Source organism: Oncorhynchus nerka, linkage group LG14 (assembly GCF_034236695.1).
Source record: "Oncorhynchus nerka isolate Pitt River linkage group LG14, Oner_Uvic_2.0, whole genome shotgun sequence".
Classification (NCBI taxonomy): Eukaryota; Metazoa; Chordata; class Actinopteri; order Salmoniformes; family Salmonidae; genus Oncorhynchus; species Oncorhynchus nerka.
Genome location: NC_088409.1, coordinates 97,941,188 through 97,961,302, shown reverse-complemented (window position 1 = coordinate 97,961,302; position 20,115 = coordinate 97,941,188). Strand labels below are relative to the sequence as shown.

Sequence of the window (20,115 nt, the reverse complement as noted above, 5' to 3'; positions counted from 1 at the left end):
ATAATTGGTATATTTGGATAGAAACACTCTAAAGTTTCCAAAACTTTTAAAATAATGTCTGAGTATAACAGAACTGATATGGCAGGCGACAACCTGAGAAAAATCCATCCAGCAAGTGGGATTGTTTTATGTTTGTAGTTTTCCACTGACTGCCTATACAGTATCCCCCCCCCCAAATTGTCGTCCCCCCCCCCCCCCCCTTAAAAGACCTAGATGCACTATTGTAAAGTGGCTGTTCCACTGGATGTCATAAGGTGAAAGCACCAATTTGTAAGTCGCTCTGGATAAGAGCGTCTGCTAAATGACTTAAATGTAAAATGTATCTCATGACTTAGGACTCAGATTTCACTTCCTATGGCTTCCACTAGGTGTCAACAGTCTTTAGAAATTGTTTCAGGCTTGTATTCTGAAAATTGAGAGAGTAAGACATCTCTGGGTGAGTGGATAGTGGAAAGTCCCCAAACCTGTTTACGGCGCACGACCGAGAGCTCGCCTTCTTTGTACGGTTGAAATATTGATTATTATGACAAAAAAAAAACTGATTGATTATAAACATCGTTTGACATGTTTCTACGAACCTTAGTGATACTTTTTGGATTTTTCGTCTGCCTGTTGTGACCGCCTTGGAGCCATTGGATTACTGAACAAAAAGCTCCAACAAACCTGAGGTTTTTGGATATAAAGAGGGACTTTATCGAACATTTATTGGGTAACTGGGAGTCTTGAGTGCAACCATATGAAGATCATCAAAGGTAAGTGATGAACTTTATCGCCATTTCTGACTTTTGTTAATCCTCTACTTGTCTGGTTACTGTTTGTAAATGTTTTGTGTGCTGGGCGCTGTCCTCAGATAATCGCATGGTATGCTTTAGCTGTAAAGCCTTTTTGAAATCTGACACAACGGTTGAATTAACAAGAAGTTAATCTTTAAACTGATGTATAACACTTGGATGTTTTATGAGTATTTCTGTTTTTGAATTTGGAGCTCTGCAATTTCACCGGATGCTGGCCAGGTAGCGTCCCACAGCCCCTAGAGAGGTTAAGAATGATGCCTACCATGGATTGCTAAAATAATGATAAATGTTCACACTTCAACCATTTAAATATTATGGGGATATCTATACATTTGGCAGACAAGCGCGAGTGTTCAGTGTAGCCTAATATCATATAGACATGACGTGGAAATAGCTTCACGCCTGCAATAAAAACCTCCAGGCTTCCGCCATGAGTCAATTCAATTAAAAATAATAATCACGGGGGGGGGCAGTTTGGAAAAAAAACTAAAAACTAATCCTGTGTGAATGGTCCTCTGGAATAACGCTTGATTACATAACCAACGTGTCTAGTAATACCTGTCCAATAGGGCCATATGACATGGAAAATGATAGGCGTATCAGTTTAGAGTGCGCCGCATCACCCCATGGGATCTGTCAAGGCTGCACCCTGCAGAAACATCACCATTATAGTTCCGACACATCCCCTTTAAACAAAATAGGCCTTTTATAGGCTAAGTTGATGAGCAAATGGACAGCATTACACTCATGCCAGTCCTTCTAGAATGCAGATGGGCGTCTTCCTAGTAGAACTCTGCCATAATGACGGTGGGTACGTATCCGTTTCAGCGTGTCCAGCAAGAGTCAACTCCTCGGACTCCAACCACAGGTGTTGGGAGTCGATTCCAAAAATCCTGGAGTCGTGTACCACTAAGGCCCACGTGATTACGTGAGCGACCACCCGTTACCAAGGTAACCTTAAAGGGGCAGCTGAACATTTGTCTCATCTGTGACATTTTGTTTTTGAAGACAGCCCACAAAATATTACATTTAATAGAGCAATCGCTCACATTACTTCTTAATAGTAATACATTACTTATTTTAGAGAAACTTAAGAAAGCTCACCCATTGTGTTTAGTGTAATTAAATGCAGGAAAAATATTTTGTCAGGTAAAAAAAATCTGAGTGGCTGGTAGACAAAAATGTTGTTTTAGGCCTGAAGACATTCATAAGCCTGTGTTGCGCAAACATTTTTCAGGATTATGTGTTCATGCATGTATGCTCATGTGTATGAACTAGAAACACAGTTTCAAACACAATTGTCCGTACCAGTACAACCCGGATCTGCCTTGAGAAACACAAGTCTCTGGTACAACCCATTTACCTGGTAAAATAAAGGTTAAATCAAATGTATATCCACGATGCACTAACAGCAGCAGTCTGTTTGCTAATGTCTTTTGAATAAATAACATGAAGTCATATTAAAAGAAAATGTGCCACTTCTGGAAGTTCTACGTTGAGTCAAATGTTCAGTTATTTAAATTACATTCTGCCTCGGTCATGATAGTGAGAATATTCAAACTTTGTGGACTTAGCCTCAGCCTACACGTTCCAGAATGGTGCATTCAGACATGAGGTGAGGGAACTCAGTCCTCTGTTTCTGGATACCATTCTATTCAAACCAATCAGTCAAGGGTCCCCCCCCCTCATGTAAGGCATATTAAAGAAAATGTGCCACTTCTGGAAGTTCTACGTTGAGTCAAATGTTCAGTTATTTAAATTACATTCTGCCTCGGTCATGATAGTGAGAATATTCAAACTTTGTGGACTTAGCCTCAGCCTACACGTTTCAGAATGGTGCATTCAGACATGAGGTGAGGGAACTCAGTCCTCTGTTTCTGGATACCATTCTATTCAAACCAATCAGTCAAGCCCCCCCCCCCTCATGTAAGGCATAGGGACTTTGAACAGGCATAAATAAATAGGCTTGATATTGAAGCAAATGCAGGAAGACAGTGAACTATTTAAAACAGGTGGTACCAGCAGGAAACCCACCAGGTGGTACCAGCAGGAAACCCACCAGGTGGTACCAGCAGGAAACCCACCAGGTGGTACCAGCAGGAAACCCACCAGGTGGTACCAGCAGGAAACCCACCAGGTGGTACCAGCAGGAAACCCACCAGGTGGTACCAGCAGGAAACCCACCAGGTGGTACCAGCAGGAAACCCACCAGGTGGTACCAGCAGGAAACCCACCAGGTGGTACCAGCAGGAAACCCACCAGGTGGTACCAGCAGGAAACCCACCAGGTGGTACCAGCAGGAAACCCACATCAGCTAAAAAAAAAAGTTATTTTAATGCAAAAAACTGTTGTTCATTTGCATCAACGACCAATGTGACCGTCCCTAATATCTTACTATCAGGAAGGTACCTTTCTGATGAGACAAAAGTGAATAAGACAAGTAAACTAAAGAACGAAGTTGCCTTCCATTTATTGGTGAGAAACTGTGAAACCCCTGTAAAAGGCATCATGTAATAGGCAGAAACTGGATCCTTTTGCATTCAGACTTACTATTGGAGGAAAGCTATGCAACAGCCTTTCAATATGGGACCTTAGTTTTTATATAGGCGATGTACTGAGGTGAGTGAATACCTTTCAAATACTAGTTACCCATGATACTACTAAATCATTTTATTTTTATTGGTCCACTTATTCACAAAGATACTTTGTTGCATTTTGAGGAAAAGTGTTTGCATACGAATACTTATAAAAACCTGTAATTTTTAATAACAGCTAAAAACAACAAAACAATAAAAAACAGACAACCAAGGCACAAAACCTCTGGATAAAAGTCTGCGTCCTATGAGATGGTGAGGTAGAACACACAGAATGGTGTTTCATTGGGACCCTGCTGTCTGTGGTGTGTTTCATTGGGACCCTGCTGTCTGTGGTGTGTTTCATTGGGACCCTGCTGTCTGTGGTGTGTTTCATTGGGACCCTGCTGTCTGTGGTGTGTTTCATTGGGACCCTGCTGTCTGTGGTGTGTTTCATTGGGACCCTGCTGTCTGTGGTGTGTTTCATTGGGACCCTGCTGTCTGTAGTGTGTTTCATTGGGTCCCTGCTGTCTGTGGTGCGTTTCATTGGGACCCTGCTGTCTGTGGTGCGTTTCATTGGGACCCTGGTATCTGTGGTGCGTTTCATTGGGACCCTGGTGTCTGTGGTGCGTTTCATTGGGACCCTGCTGTCTGTGGTGTGTTTCATTGGGACCCTGCTGTCTGTGGTGTGTTTCATTGGGACCCTGCTGTCTGTGGTGTGTTTCATTGGGACCCTGCTGTCTGTAGTGTGTTTCATTGGGTCCCTGCTGTCTGTGGTGCGTTTCATTGGGACCCTGCTGTCTGTGGTGCGTTTCATTGGGACCCTGGTGTCTGTGGTGCGTTTCATTGGGACCCTGCTGTCTGTGGTGCGTTTCATTGGGACCCTGCTGTCTGTGGTGCGTTTCATTGGGTCCCTGCTGTCTGTGCTGTGTTTCATTGGGACCCTGCTGTGTTTCATTGGGACCCTGCTGTCTGTGGTGTGTTTCATTGGGTCCCTGCTGTCTGTGGTGTATTTCATTGGGTCCCTGCTGTCTGTGGTGTGTTTCATTGGGACCCTGCTGTCTGTGGTGTGTTTCATTGGGACCCTGCTGTGTTTCATTGGGACCCTGCTGTCTGTGGTGTGTTTCATTGGGACCCTGCTGTGTTTCATTGGGACCCTGCTGTCTGTGGTGTGTTTCATTGGGACCCTGCTGTCTGTGGTGTGTTTCATTGGGACCCTGCTGTCTGTAGTGTGTTTCATTGGGTCCCTGCTGTCTGTGGTGCGTTTCATTGGGACCCTGCTGTCTGTGGTGCGTTTCATTGGGACCCTGGTGTCTGTGGTGCGTTTCATTGGGACCCTGCTGTCTGTGGTGTGTTTCATTGGGACCCTGCTGTCTGTGGTGCGTTTCATTGGGACCCTGCTGTCTGTGGTGCGTTTCATTGGGACCCTGCTGTGTTTCATTGGGACCCTGCTGTCTGTGGTGTGTTTCATTGGGTCCCTGCTGTCTGTGGTGTATTTCATTGGGTCCCTGCTGTCTGTGGTGTGTTTCATTGGGACCCTGCTGTCTGTGGTGTGTTTCATTGGGACCCTGCTGTGTTTCATTGGGACCCTGCTGTCTGTGGTGTGTTTCATTGGGACCCTGCTGTGTTTCATTGGGACCCTGCTGTCTGTGGTGTATTTCATTTGGACCCTGCTGTCTGTGGTGTGTTTCATTGGGACCCTGCTGTGTTTCATTGGGACCCTGCTGTGTTTCATTGGGACCCTGCTGTCTGTGGTGTGTTTCATTGGGACCCTGCTGTGTTTCATTGGGACCCTGCTGTCTGTGGTGTGTTTCATTGGGACCCTGCTGTGTTTCATTGGGACCCTGCTGTCTGTGGTGTGTTTCATTGGGACCCTGCTGTGTTTCATTGGGACCCTGCTGTCTGTGGTGTGTTTCATTGGGACCCTGCTGTGTTTCATTGGGACCCTGCTGTGTTTCATTGGGACCCTGCAGTCTGTGGTGTGTCATCGTCTCCCCTGTAGCGGGTGTTACCTGTACGTGGGCGGTGGCAGCTCCCTCGGTTTCCATGGCATCCGCTCCTCCTCCGTTGTTCAGTCCTGCTGGTTTAGTCAGCTCCTTCACGTCATCTCCCCATTCTGAAGAACAGACCAATCAAACAACAATCAGGGACAATACAGACTTCGGCGACACCAGCAATGTACAGATAGATACAGTGGGGACAACAAGTATTTGATACACTGCCGATTTTGCAGGTTTTCCTACTTACAAAGCATGTAGAGGTCTGTAATTTTGATCATAGGTACACTTCAACTGTGAGAGACGGAATCTAAAACAAAAATGATTTTTATGTAATTAATTAGCATTTTATTGCACGACATAAGTATTTGATCACCTACCAACCAGTAAGAATTCCGTCTCTCACAGACCTGTTAGTTTTTATTTAAGAACCCCTCCTGTTCTCCACTCATTACCTGTATTAACTGCACCTGTTTGAACTCGTTACCTGTATAAAAGACACCTGTCCACACACTCAAATTAAACAGACTCCAACCTCTCCACAATGGCCAAGACTAGAGAGCTGTGTAAGGACATCAGGGTTAAAATTGTAGACCTGCACAAGGCTGGGATGGGCTTCAGGACAATAGGCAAGCAGCTTGGTGAGAAAGAAACAACTGTTGGCGCAATTATTAGAAAATGGAAGAAGTTCAAGATGACGGTCAATCACCCTCGGTCTGTGGCTCCATGCAAGATCTCAGCTCGTGGGGCATCAATGATCATGAGGAAGGTGAGAGATCAGCCCAGAACTACACGGCAGGACCTGGTCAATGACCTGAAGAGAGCTGGGACCACAGTCTCAAAGAAAACCATTAGTAACACACTACGCCATCACGGATTAAAATCCTGCAGCGCACGGAAGGTCCCCCTGCTCAAGCCAGCGCATGTCCAGGCCCGTCTGAAGTTTGCCAATGACCATCTGGATGATCCAGAGGAGGAATGGGAGAAGGTCATGTGGTCTGATGAGACAAAATAGAGCTTTTTGGTCTAAACTCCACTTGCTTATCTGCAAAGGGGACAGGACGACTGCACCGTATTGAGGATGGATGGGGCCATGTATTACGAGATCTTGGCCAACAACCTCCTTCCTTCAGTAAGAGCATTGAAGATGGGTCGTGGCTGGGTCTTCCAGCATGACAACGACCAAAACACACAGCCAGGGCAACTAAGGAGTGGCTCCGTAAGAAGCATCTTAAGGTCCTGGAGTGGCCTAGCCAGCCTCCAGACCTGTACCCAATAGAAAATCTTTGGAGGGAGCTGAAAGTCCGTATTGCCCAGCGACAGCCCCGAAACCTGAAGGATCTGGAGAAGGTCTGTATGGAGGAGTGGGCCAAAATCCCTGCTGCAGTGTGTGCAAACCTGGTTGAGAACTACAGGAAACGTATGATCTCTGTAATTGCAAACAAAGGTTTCTGTACCAAATATGAAGTTCTGCTTTTCTGATGTGTCAAATACTTATACCCAGACCACTTGACCTAAATAGGAGAAACTGTCGTACTGTCCCTTGTTAAAGGACAGGTTATCACCCTAGACATTCCACATCTAGACAAAAGGGTGAATCTCAATTGTCTTCCTTGATTCCTCACATACGCTTTCCTCACCGTCTCAAAGTGCATTGGAGGAGAAGGTCTGAGGGGAGGAGAAGGTCTGAGGGGAGGAGAAGGTCTGAGGGGAGGAGAAGGTCTGAGGGGAGGAACCCCCCCCCCCCCAAAAAAAATATATATTCTTCTTCTCCGATGTATTTTGATGTGGTCGAGGAAAGCGGAAGTGAGGATTCAAAGAAGACAATTGAGATTCACCCAAAGCGGGACAGTTGTAGAAGACAGAAAATGGCAGTCAGATGTTTACCTGGACAGAGTGTGTCTGCGTCCAGCATGCCTCCCTCTCTGTAGCCCTCCAGCTCCTCCATCTTCACCTTGCTCCAGGGGATGTAGGTGACGCCTCGCTCCACGTCCCAGAACTTCTTATGGGGCGCCTTTATACCCTTGTTCAAGGCCCACGCAATCTACATACAAATACAATATTTTACTTAAACTAAGCATAAAGTGTTTTAAATACATTTTTATGTGCTGCCGTTGGTGTTGCATGGTATACCAAAACATTGGTACTTGTTCGATATAATATGAAACTGTTGGGTACTAGAAGTTGTTACTTTCAGTACTTCTGTCAAATGTGTCTCGCGTCATATACGGATTGAGAGGGTCGAGTCTGTCTACTAATTTGTCTGAATCTTCTCGGGGGGCAGTAGTATTCTAGCCAGGCTACTTGGCTTCTCAAGGGGGCAGTAGTATTCTAGCCAGGCTACTTGGCTTCTCACGGGGGCAGTAGTATTCTAGCTAGGCTACTTGGCTTCTCAAGGGGGCAGTAGTATTCTAGCCAGGCTACTTGTCTTCTCAAGGGGGCAGAGTATTCTAGCCAGGCTACTTGGCTTCTCAAGGGGGCAGTAGTATTCTAGCCAGGCTACTTGGCTTCTCAAGGGGGCAGCAGTATTCTAGCCAGGCTACTGGGCTTCTCAAGGGGGCAGTAGTATTCTAGCCAGGCTACTTGGCTTCTCAAGGGGGCAGGAGTATTCTAGCCAGGCTACTTGGCTTCTCAAGGGGGCAGCAGTATTCTAGCCAGGCTACTTGGCTTCTCAAGGGGGCAGTAGTATTCTAGCCAGGCTACTTGGCTTCTCACGGGGGCAGTAGTATTCTAGCTAGGCTACTTGGCTTCTCAAGGGGGCAGTAGTATTCTAGCCAGGCTACTTGTCTTCTCAAGGGGGCAGTAGTATTCTAGCCAGGCTACTTGTCTCCTCAAGGGGGCAGTAGTATTCTAGCCAGGCTACTTGGCTTCTCAAGGGGGCAGTAGTATTCTAGCCAGGCTACTTGGCTTCTCAATGAGGCAGTAGTATTCTAGCCAGGCTACTTGGCTTCTCAAGGGGGCAACAGTATTCTAGCCAGGCTACTTGGCTTTACACATGACATACCTAGTGGTTAGAGCGTTGGACTAGTAACTGGAAGGTTGCAAGTTCAAACCCCCGAGGAGCTGACAAGGTACAAATCTATCCTTCTGCCCCTTGAACAAGGCAGTTAACCCACTGTTCCTAGGCCGTCATTGTAAAAATAAAAATGTGTTCTTAACTGACTTGTCTAGTTAAATAAAGGTTAAATAAATAAATACATTTGCATTGTACCGTTACTCTATGAGCAACTACATTGAAATTGTTTTTAAGTGACAAGGAACATGACATTCATGTGAGCATCACTGTCAAACGCTCCCTAAAACACTTCTACGACCTGGCCCGGGTATCCTGGAAGGATATTGACCTCATCCTGTCAGTAGAGGATGCCTGGATGTTCTTAAAAAAAAAAGTGCTTTCCTCTCCATCTTAAATAAGCATGCCCCATTCAAAAAATGTATAACTAATAACAGATATAGCCCTTGGTTCACTCCAGACTTGACTGCCCTCGACCAGCACAAAAACATCCTGTGGTGTACTGCACTATCATCAAATAGTCCCCACGCTATGCAACTTTTCAGGGAAGTCCAGAACCAATAAACACAGACAGTTAGGAAAGCAACGGCTAGCTTTTTCAAACAGAAATTTGCATCCTGCGGCACTAATTCCAAAAGATTTTGGGACACTGTAAAGTCCATGGAGAATAAGAGCACCTCCTCCCAGTTGCCCACTACACTGAGGCTAGGAAACACTGTCACCACTGATGAAATTCTCGTGGATTTAATAAGCATTTCTCTACAGCTGGCCATGCTTTCCACCTGGCTACCCAAAGACCGATCAACAGCTCCACACCCCCCGCAGCAACACGCCCAATCCTTCCCCGTTTCTCCTTCACCCAAATCCAGACAGCAGATGTCCTGAAAGAGCTGCAAAATATGAATCACTACAAAATCAGCTGGGCTAAACAACCTGGACCCTCTCTTCCTAAAATTATCCGTATCATCTGAGATTCCTAAAGATTGGAAAGCTGCCGCGGTCATCCCCCTCTTCAAAGGGGGCGACACTCTTTGCCCAAACTGTTACAGACCTATATCCATCCTGCCCTGCCTCTAGACCCAAACTACTACAGACCTATATCTAATCTGCCCTGCCTCTAGACCCAAACTGTTACAGACCTATATCCATCCTGCCCTGCCTCTAGACCCAAACTGTTACAGACCTATATCCATCCTGCCCTGCCTCTAGATCCAAACTGTTACAGACCTATATCCATCCTGCCCTGCCTCTAGACCCAAACTGGTACAGACCTATATCTATCCTGCCCTGCCTCTAGATCCAAACTGTTACAGACCTATATCCATCCTGCCCTGCCTCTCGACCCAAACTGTTAGACCTATATCCATCCCGACCTGCCTCTAGACCCAAACTGTTACAGACCTATATCCATCCCGACCTGCCTCTAGACCCAAACTGTTAGACCTATATCCATCCTGCCCTGCCCTGCCTCTAGACCCAAACTGTTAGACCTATATCCATCCTGCCCTGCCCTGCCTCTAGACCCAAACTGTTAGACCTATATCCATCCTGCCCTGCCTCTAGACCCAAACTGTTACAGACCTATATCTAATCTGCCCTGCCTCTAGACCCAAACTGTTACAGACCTATATCCATCCTGCCCTGCCTCTAGACCCAAACTGTTACAGACCTATATCCATCCTGCCCTGCCTCTAGATCCAAACTGTTACAGACCTATATCCATCCTGCCCTGCCTCTCGACCCAAACTGTTAGACCTATATCCATCCCGACCTGCCTCTAGACCCAAACTGTTACAGACCTATATCTAATCTGCCCTGCCTCTCGACCCAAACTGTTAGACCTACATCCATCCTGCCCTGCCTCTAGACCCAAACTGTTACAGACCTATATCTAATCTGCCCTGCCTCTAGACCCAAACTGTTACAGACCTATATCCATCCTGCCCTGCCTCTAGACCCAAACTGTTACAGACCTATATCCATCCTGCCCTGCCTCTAGACCCAAACTGTTATAGACCTATATCCATCCTGCCCTGCCTCTCGACCCAAACTGTTAGACCTATATCCATCCTGCCCTGCCTCTAGACCCAAACTGTTACAGACCTATATCCATCCTGCCCTGCCTCTAGACCCAAACTGTTAGACCTATATCCATCCTGCCCTGCCCTGCCTCTAGACCCAAACTGTTAGACCTATATCCATCCTGCCCTGCCCTGCCTCTAGACCCAAACTGTTAGACCTATATCCATCCTGCCCTGCCTCTAGACCCAAACTGTTACAGACCTATATCTAATCTGCCCTGCCTCTAGACCCAAACTGTTAGACCTATATCCATCCTGCCCTGCCTCTAGACCCAAACTGTTACAGACCTATATCCATCCTGCCCTGCCTCTCGACCCAAACTGTTAGACCTATATCCATCCTGCCCTGCCTCTAGATCCAAACTGTTACAGACCTATATCCATCCTGCCCTGCCTCTGGACCCAAACTGTTACAGACCTATATCCATCCTGCCCTGCCTCTGGACCCAAACTGTTACAGACCTATATCCATCCTGCCCTGCCCTGCCTCTCGACCCAAACTGTTAGACCTATATCCATCCTGCCCTGCCTCTAGACCCAAACTGTTACAGACCTATATCCATCCTGCCCTGCCTCTAGACCCAAACTGTTATAGACCTATATCCATCCTGCCCTGCCTCTAGACCCAAACTGTTACTACAGACCTATATCCATCCTGCCCTGCCTCTAGACCCAAACTGTTACTACAGACCTATATCCATCCTGCCCTGCCTCTAGACCCAAACTGTTACTACAGACCTATATCCATCCTGCCCTGCCTCTAGACCCAAACTGTTACTACAGACCTATATCCATCCTGCCCTGCCTCTAGACCCAAACTGTTACTACAGACCTATCTATCCTGCCCTGCCTCTAGACCCAAACTGTTAGACCTATATCCATCCTGCCCTGCCTCTAGACCCAAACTGTTAGACCTATATCCATCCTGCCCTGCCTCTAGACCCAAACTGTTAGACCTATATCCATCCTGTCCTGCCTCTAGACCCAAACTGTTACAGACCTATATCCATCCTGTCCTGCCTCTAGACCCAAACTGTTACAGACCTATATCCATCCTGCCCTGCCTCTAGACCCAAACTGTTACAGACCTATATCTAATCTGCCCTGCCTCTAGACCCAAACTGTTAGACCTATATCCATCCTGCCCTGCCTCTAGACCCAAACTGTTAGACCTATATCCATCCTGCCCTGCCTCTAGACCCAAACTGTTAGACCTATATCCATCCTGTCCTGCCTCTAGACCCAAACTGTTACAGACCTATATCCATCCTGCCCTGCCTCTAGATCCAAACTGTTACAGACCTATATCCATCCTGTCCTGCCTCTAGACCCAAACTGTTACAGACCTATATCCATCCTGCCCTGCCTCTAGACCCAAACTGTTACAGACCTATATCTAATCTGCCCTGCCTCTAGACCCAAACTGTTAGACCTATATCCATCCTGCCCTGCCTCTAGACCCAAACTGTTAGACCTATATCCATCCTGCCCTGCCTCTAGACCCAAACTGTTAGACCTATATCCATCCTGTCCTGCCTCTAGACCCAAACTGTTACAGACCTATATCCATCCTGCCCTGCCTCTAGATCCAAACTGTTACAGACCTATATCCATCCTGCCCTGCCTCTAGACCCAAACTGTTACAGACCTATATCTATCCTGCCCTGCCTCTAGACCCAAACTGTTAGACCTATCCATCCTGCCCTGCCTCTAGACCCAAACTGTTACAGACCTATATCCATCCTGCCCTGCCTCTAGATCCAAACTGTTACAGACCTATATCCATCCTGCCCTGCCTCTCGACCCAAACTGTTAGACCTATATCCATCCCGACCTGCCTCTAGACCCAAACTGTTACAGACCTATATCTAATCTGCCCTGCCTCTCGACCCAAACTGTTAGACCTATATCCATCCTGCCCTGCCTCTAGACCCAAACTGTTACAGACCTATATCTAATCTGCCCTGCCTCTAGACCCAAACTGTTAGACCTATATCCATCCTGCCCTGCCTCTAGACCCAAACTGTTACAGACCTATATCTAATCTGCCCTGCCTCTAGACCCAAACTGTTAGACCTATATCCATCCTGCCCTGCCTCTAGACCCAAACTGTTACAGACCTATATCCATCCTGCCCTGCCCTGCCTCTAAACCCAAACTGTTAGATCTATATCCATCCTCCCCTGCCTCTAGATCCAAACTGTTACAGACCTATATCCATCCTGCCCTGCCTCTCGACCCAAACTGTTAGACCTATATCCATCCTGCCCTGCCTCTAGATCCAAACTGTTACAGACCTATATCCATCCTGCCCTGCCTCTGGACCCAAACTGTTACAGACCTATATCCATCCTGCCCTGCCTCTCGACCCAAACTGTTAGACCTATATCCATCCTGCCCTGCCTCTAGACCCAAACTGTTACAGACCTATATCTAATCTGCCCTGCCTCTAGACCCAAACTGTTACAGACCTATATCCATCCTGCCCTGCCTCTAGACCCAAACTGTTACAGACCTATATCCATCCTGCCCTGCCTCTAGATCCAAACTGTTACAGACCTATATCCATCCTGCCCTGCCTCTCGACCCAAACTGTTAGACCTATATCCATCCCGACCTGCCTCTAGACCCAAACTGTTACAGACCTATATCTAATCTGCCCTGCCTCTCGACCCAAACTGTTAGACCTATATCCATCCTGCCCTGCCTCTAGACCCAAACTGTTACAGACCTATATCTAATCTGCCCTGCCTCTAGACCCAAACTGTTAGACCTATATCCATCCTGCCCTGCCTCTAGACCCAAACTGTTACAGACCTATATCTAATCTGCCCTGCCTCTAGACCCAAACTGTTAGACCTATATCCATCCTGCCCTGCCTCTAGACCCAAACTGTTACAGACCTATATCCATCCTGCCCTGCCCTGCCTCTAAACCCAAACTGTTAGATCTATATCCATCCTCCCCTGCCTCTAGATCCAAACTGTTACAGACCTATATCCATCCTGCCCTGCCTCTCGACCCAAACTGTTAGACCTATATCCATCCTGCCCTGCCTCTAGATCCAAACTGTTACAGACCTATATCCATCCTGCCCTGCCTCTGGACCCAAACTGTTACAGACCTATATCCATCCTGCCCTGCCCTGCCTCTCGACCCAAACTGTTAGACCTATATCCATCCTGCCCTGCCTCTAGACCCAAACTGTTACAGACCTATATCCATCCTGCCCTGCCTCTAGACCCAAACTGTTACTACAGACCTATATCCATCCTGCCCTGCCTCTAGACCCAAACTGTTACTACAGACCTATATCCATCCTGCCCTGCCTCTAGACCCAAACTGTTACTACAGACCTATATCCATCCTGCCCTGCCTCTAGACCCAAACTGTTACTACAGACCTATATCCATCCTGCCCTGCCTCTAGACCCAAACTGTTACTACAGACCTATATCCATCCTGCCCTGCCTCTAGACCCAAACTGTTACTACAGACCTATCTATCCTGCCCTGCCTCTAGACCCAAACTGTTAGACCTATATCCATCCTGCCCTGCCTCTAGACCCAAACTGTTAGACCTATATCCATCCTGCCCTGCCTCTAGACCCAAACTGTTAGACCTATATCCATCCTGTCCTGCCTCTAGACCCAAACTGTTACAGACCTATATCCATCCTGTCCTGCCTCTAGACCCAAACTGTTACAGACCTATATCCATCCTGCCCTGCCTCTAGACCCAAACTGTTACAGACCTATATCTAATCTGCCCTGCCTCTAGACCCAAACTGTTAGACCTATATCCATCCTGCCCTGCCTCTAGACCCAAACTGTTAGACCTATATCCATCCTGCCCTGCCTCTAGACCCAAACTGTTAGACCTATATCCATCCTGTCCTGCCTCTAGACCCAAACTGTTACAGACCTATATCCATCCTGTCCTGCCTCTAGACCCAAACTGTTACAGACCTATATCCATCCTGCCCTGCCTCTAGACCCAAACTGTTACAGACCTATATCTAATCTGCCCTGCCTCTAGACCCAAACTGTTAGACCTATATCCATCCTGCCCTGCCTCTAGACCCAAACTGTTAGACCTATATCCATCCTGCCCTGCCTCTAGACCCAAACTGTTACAGACCTATATCTAATCTGCCCTGCCTTTCTAAAGTCTTCAAATGCCAAGTGAACAAAACAGATCACCGACCATTTCAAATCCCACCGTTCCTTCTCCACTGTGCCATCTGGTTTCCGAGCTGGTCACGGGTGCACCTCAGCCACGCTCAAGGTACTAAACAATATCATAACCGCCATAAATAAAAGAGAGTACTGTGCAGCCGTCTTCATCAACCTGGCCAAGGCTTTCAACTCTGCCAATCACCGTATTCTTAATCAGCAGACTCAACAGCCTTGGTTTCTCTAATGACTGCCTCGCCTGTTTCACTAACTACTTCTGAGATCGATTTGACACACTGAACTCTGAGGGCCTGTTGTCCGGACCTCTGGCAGTCTCTATGGGGGTGCCACAGGGTTCAATTCTCAGGCCAACTCTTTTCTCTGTATATATATATATATATATCAATGATGACTCTCGTTGCAGATGATTCTCTGATCCACCTCTACGCAGACGACACCATTCTGTACACATCTGGCCCTTCTTTGGACATTGTGTTAACTAACCTACATTTGCATACACTGTATATAGATTTTCTATTGTGTTATTGACTGTACGTTTGTTTATTCCATGTGCAACTGTTGTTTCTGTCGCACTGCTTTGCTTTATCTTAGCCAGGTTAAATAAAGTTGAAATAAATAATTAAACCCAGCAACAACAAAACAATTGGTTTGGAGGTGGAGGGTCCGTCATGGTCTGGGGCGGTGTATCACAGCATCATCGGACTGAGCTTGTCGTCATTGCAGGCAATCTCAATGCTGTGCGTTACAGGGAAGACATCCTCCTCCCTCATGAAGTACCCTTCCTGCACGCTCATCCTGACATGACCCTACAGCATGACAATGTCACCAGCCATACTGCGCGTGATTTCCTGCAAGACATGGAATGCCAGTGTCCTGCCATGCCCAGCGAAGGGACCGGACCTCAATCCCATTGAGCACGTCTGGGACCTGTTGGATCGGAGTGCTAGGGCCATTCCCCCCAGAAATGTCCGGGAACTTGCAGGTGCCTTGGTGGAAGAGTGGGGTAACATCTCACAGCAAGAACTGGCAAATCTGGTACAGTCCATGAGGAGATTTTATTTTACCTTTATTTAACCAGGTAGGCAAGTTGAGAACAAGTTCTCATTTACAAATGCACTGCAGTACTTAATGCAGCTGGTGGCCACACCAGATACAGACTTACTTTTGATTTTGACCCCCCTTTGTTCAGGGACACATTGTTCCGTGTCTGTTAGTCACATGTCTGTTCGTCTCAGTTGTTGAATCTTATGTTCATACAAATACTAACAAGTAAAGTTTGCTGAGAATAAGCACGGTTGACTAAGAGGACATTTCTTTTTTTGCTGAGTTTAGCTGAATGTGGTGGTTTGAGATGAATCCAACGCAAAAATATATATATATATAATTAACATAAACTGACGGATTTGTATGTTTTAAAAAAAGAGGGTATTATGCCAATTAGATTTCCGCGGGGAAACCTTAAGGGGTTAAACCTAACCACACCGCTAACCTTATGCCTAACCCAAATGAACACCAAAAACACAAAATGTTTGTTTTCATGCATATTTACGATAGTCAATTTTGACTTTGTGGTTGTGCCATCTAGTGGATTCCCTACCTGACAGTGCCCCCCCCCCCCAAACACAAATGGTTAAAACATCTCCTGTTTGTATGATCAACATTTGATTACATGTTTTAGGTGTTGGGGATGGGCTTCTGTAGTTTTACGTGGCTCAGTGCAGCCAGAAGTTACTGAGAACAATTCAGAATATAAACAGGCTTGGTGGTGCAATTTCAGGTAAAAACTCAATAAAAACAAGTCTGAAATATTACAAAAACATCTACACATTTGAATTACTATTACTAATAATAAATCATATAACATTACTCTGCCACATTAGTGCATTCGGAAAGTATTCAGACCCCTTGAATTTTTCCAGTTACGTTACTTATTCTAAAATGAATTAAATTGCCCCCCCCCCCCCCCCGAAATCTACACACAATATCCCATAATGACAAAGAAGAAAAAAATATATATATATTTGCTACATTATTACAAATAAAACAAAAATATCACATTTAAATAAGTTGACATCACAATGCCCCGTAATGACATCACAATGCCCCGTAATGACATCACAATGCCCCATAATGACATCACAATAAAAAATATAAAAAAATATGGAAATATGACATTTACGTAAGTATTCAGACCCTTTACTCAGTACTTTGTTGAAGCACCTTTGGCAGCGATTACAGCCTTGAGTCTTCTTGGGTATGACGCTACAAGCTTGGCACACCTGCATTTGGGGAGTTTCTCACCATTCTTCTCTGCAGATCCTCTCAAGCTCTGTCAGGTTGGATGGGGAGCGTCCCTGCACAGATATTCAGGTCTATCCAGAGATGTTCGATCGTTCAAGTCCAGGCTCTGGTTGGGCCACTGAAGGACATTCAGAGACTTGTCCCGAAGCCACTCCTGCGTTGTCTTGGCTGTGATTTAAAGCTAAATAAATTCTGCAGTAGCTGTTTTCAAAGTATTTCTGTCATTTTGTTTCATACATCTGGTAATGCACAGAGAAATATGAATCCTAACGTTATAGCTAACCAACCTCGCACAGCAACACTGCCTGTGAGTGAAGTGCTGAAAGATTTGTTTTTAGAAGCAATGCGCACAGGCATAAAAGTTGGTATAACTACTAAAGTGAGACTTTATCCTTGTGTTTCTTGGATATTTACATTGAAAAACCACTTCCCTTGTGACCATAACAATGTTTGAGTTGGCTTCCACTACTAGCGAAGAGAAGAGGATTGTCACCGTCTACTAGTGAGATTCTCATGGGAACAATTGAAGAATGAACATAGTCTCATCTGTGATATTTAGGTTTAATAACCTCTATGGGATCAATGTCACTCCCGCAGAAAAGGTTGAGCCATCGTAGAATAATGGCTTAAATTCTTGTTAATGTAACTGTACTGTCCAATTTACAGTAGCTATTACAGTGAAAGAATACCATGCTTATTGTTTGAGGAGAGTGTACAATTATGAACTTGAAAATGTATTAATAAACCAATTAGGCACATTTGGGCAGTCTTGATACAACATTTTGAACAGAAATGCAATGGTTCATTGGATCAGTCTAAAACTTTGCACACACTGCTGCCATCTAGTGGCCAAATCCTAAATTGCACCTGGGCTGGAATAATACATTATGGCCTTTCTCTTGCATCAAGAATATGCATATCCTTGCTTCAGATCCTGAGCTACAGGCAGTTAGATTTGGGTATGTCATTATTGGCGAAAATTTGAAAAAAGGGGTCCAACTCTTTAGGGGGGTTTTAAAGACTCAGGACAAAAAAAATATTACATTTAATTGAGGAATGTAGTTGTCTTAATTGTAATACATTCCTTGTTTTAGAAACATTACTAAGCATGCTCATGATTTTTGGTATAATTAATGCGGGAAAAATATTTTGCCTAGTAATAAACCTGAATGACCAGTAGAATTTACCTGCCACAGCAGATGGTAGACACTTTTTTATTTTTTAAGTTTGTATTAGGCCTCTTCCCAATGGCCAGCAGAGCAGGCCGGCCTCTGCCCAATGGCCAGCGATGGCCACACCAACAGAAGAGACAACTTTTGAGGTCTGGTAACAATCGTGAACATTTTTTGGGGGGTGTGTAGTGGTCTCTTGCTAGGTGAATTAAAGGACTAGCAGCTATTGGTGTTTTTGTACTGTACAATGTTGGCTACATGTGATGGCAGAGTTTGCAATAACAACAAATGACACGCAATTGATAAAATCATCATAATATCATTCTGCCTACTTTATAGTCAACATTTAAAATCAGGAAGGTTTTGTGGGAAAAGCCTCTAGAAATGTTCATTCAAACACAGCACGATGACTGAAACACGCATCACAAAGACTCAACAACAACAACAGCAACAACAACAACAGCAACAACAACAGCAACAACAAACTTTTTGAATAGCCAGGTTTGCATAACACACTGCTGTTTGAATAAATCTTGATCAATAAAATTTTTAAAACAAATTGTGAGCCAAAAACTAAAAAACGTGACCAGCTAACAAAAATATTCCCACTGGTCGGCCTAGCAACCAATAAAAAAATGTTTAGCACTGGTCGGCCTAGCAACCAATAAAAAAATGTTTAGCACTGGTCGGCCTAGCAACCAATAAAAAAATGTTTAGCACTGGTCGGCCTAGCAACCAATAAAAAAATGTTTAGCACTGGTCGGCCTAGCAACCAATAAAAAAATGTTTAGCACTGGTCGGCCTAGCAACCAATAAAAAAATGTTTAGCACTGGTCGGCCTAGCAACCAATAAAAAAATGTTTAGCACTGCAAAGTCAAAGGGTCACAAATGGAAGTGTTTTGGTTGCCGTTTTGAACACGGAACAATCTCCTTAGTGTTTTTTTTAAATCTTGCTTTTTAAATATATATATTTACCAGGTCTACACTGTAAATCAGAATGTTATTTGACAAACTGGCCAGGCCACAAAAAAATACAATATATATACATATATATCTTTTTTTTAAGTTGGTTTAACGTACATAAATAAATGAACAAGTACCTTGATGGCCTTCTGGTTGACCTTGAAGGATCCTCTGCCGAGTTTGTGTAGAGCTCGGTAGGCATCCTGCCTGTGGACCATCACTATGTAGGCACATCCACGAGGAGGTATCATCTGGAGGGGAGAGGGAACAGGTTGGTATTACCTAAGTTGTTCCTAGACCATTTTTTCAGGGTGACCCCCCCCCCCCATTAGTTATACAGAGCACTCCCATGGTTATTCCTGATGGGCCCTGGTCAAAAGTAGTGCACTATAACAAAGGGATTAGGGTGCCAGTAAGTATATACACTTACATTAATGGAGTCAATCTGCCCAAACTCCTCTAGTAAACACATGACGTCCTGCCGAGAAGTCTTCTTGTCCAGCTGGCCCACCCACAGAGTCGTGGTGCAAACTAGACAACAACGAGGGAAACATTCAATACGGGGCCCTTGTCGAATATAGTAGGGAATAGGGTACCAATCGGGACGCGGGTCCTCGTATCATCTGACAGTACGTACCACTGAGTGTCTGGCTCTTGATGCTGGGCAGACCTTTCTGTCTACGGTCTTTGTCCTTCTCTCTCTCCTTCCTCTCCTGCGAGCGGGAGCGAGGGGAGTTCCAGCGACTCTCCCTGGAACGGGACCCGGAGCGCTGGGAGGAGTGTCGGGGCTTCCGGGAGCGAGAGTTGGACCTGGATCTCTTTCTCCTGGGAGATCTGGAGAGAGATCAAGTTCATTTATAAAAAAATAAACGTTTAAAAAAATCATAACATAAATTAGGTAAAAAAAAATGAAATAAGGATATAAAAGCAAGAAAGGATTATTCAAATAACAGTACGATCATAAAGTAAAAGCCAAGCGAAAAAAGATGGGGACGGGCAGGGTTCTGTTACAGAGGATCTTTTAC

The 20,115-nt window shown here is 45.4% G+C and overlaps 1 protein-coding gene across 2 annotated transcripts in view; it reads right to left on the bottom strand.

The window, feature by feature from the left end:
- Positions 1–20,115, bottom strand: part of LOC115123066 (SR-related and CTD-associated factor 4-like) — a 61,441-nt gene that overhangs the window by 26,802 nt on the left and 14,524 nt on the right. Inside the window, exons 8-12 of one of the 2 annotated variants that reach the window (XM_065000597.1) lie at positions 19,728–19,924; positions 19,521–19,621; positions 19,228–19,341; positions 7,252–7,408; positions 5,380–5,483 (exon numbers count right to left, since the gene is read on the bottom strand). In XM_065000597.1, coding sequence (XP_064856669.1) covers positions 5,380–5,483; positions 7,252–7,408; positions 19,228–19,341; positions 19,521–19,621; positions 19,728–19,924 — 673 coding nt within the window. Of the gene's footprint in view, positions 1–3,240; positions 5,484–7,251; positions 7,409–19,227; positions 19,342–19,520; positions 19,622–19,727; positions 19,925–20,115 lie in introns of those variants that run through there. The other variant, XM_065000596.1, reaches the window with a different exon arrangement.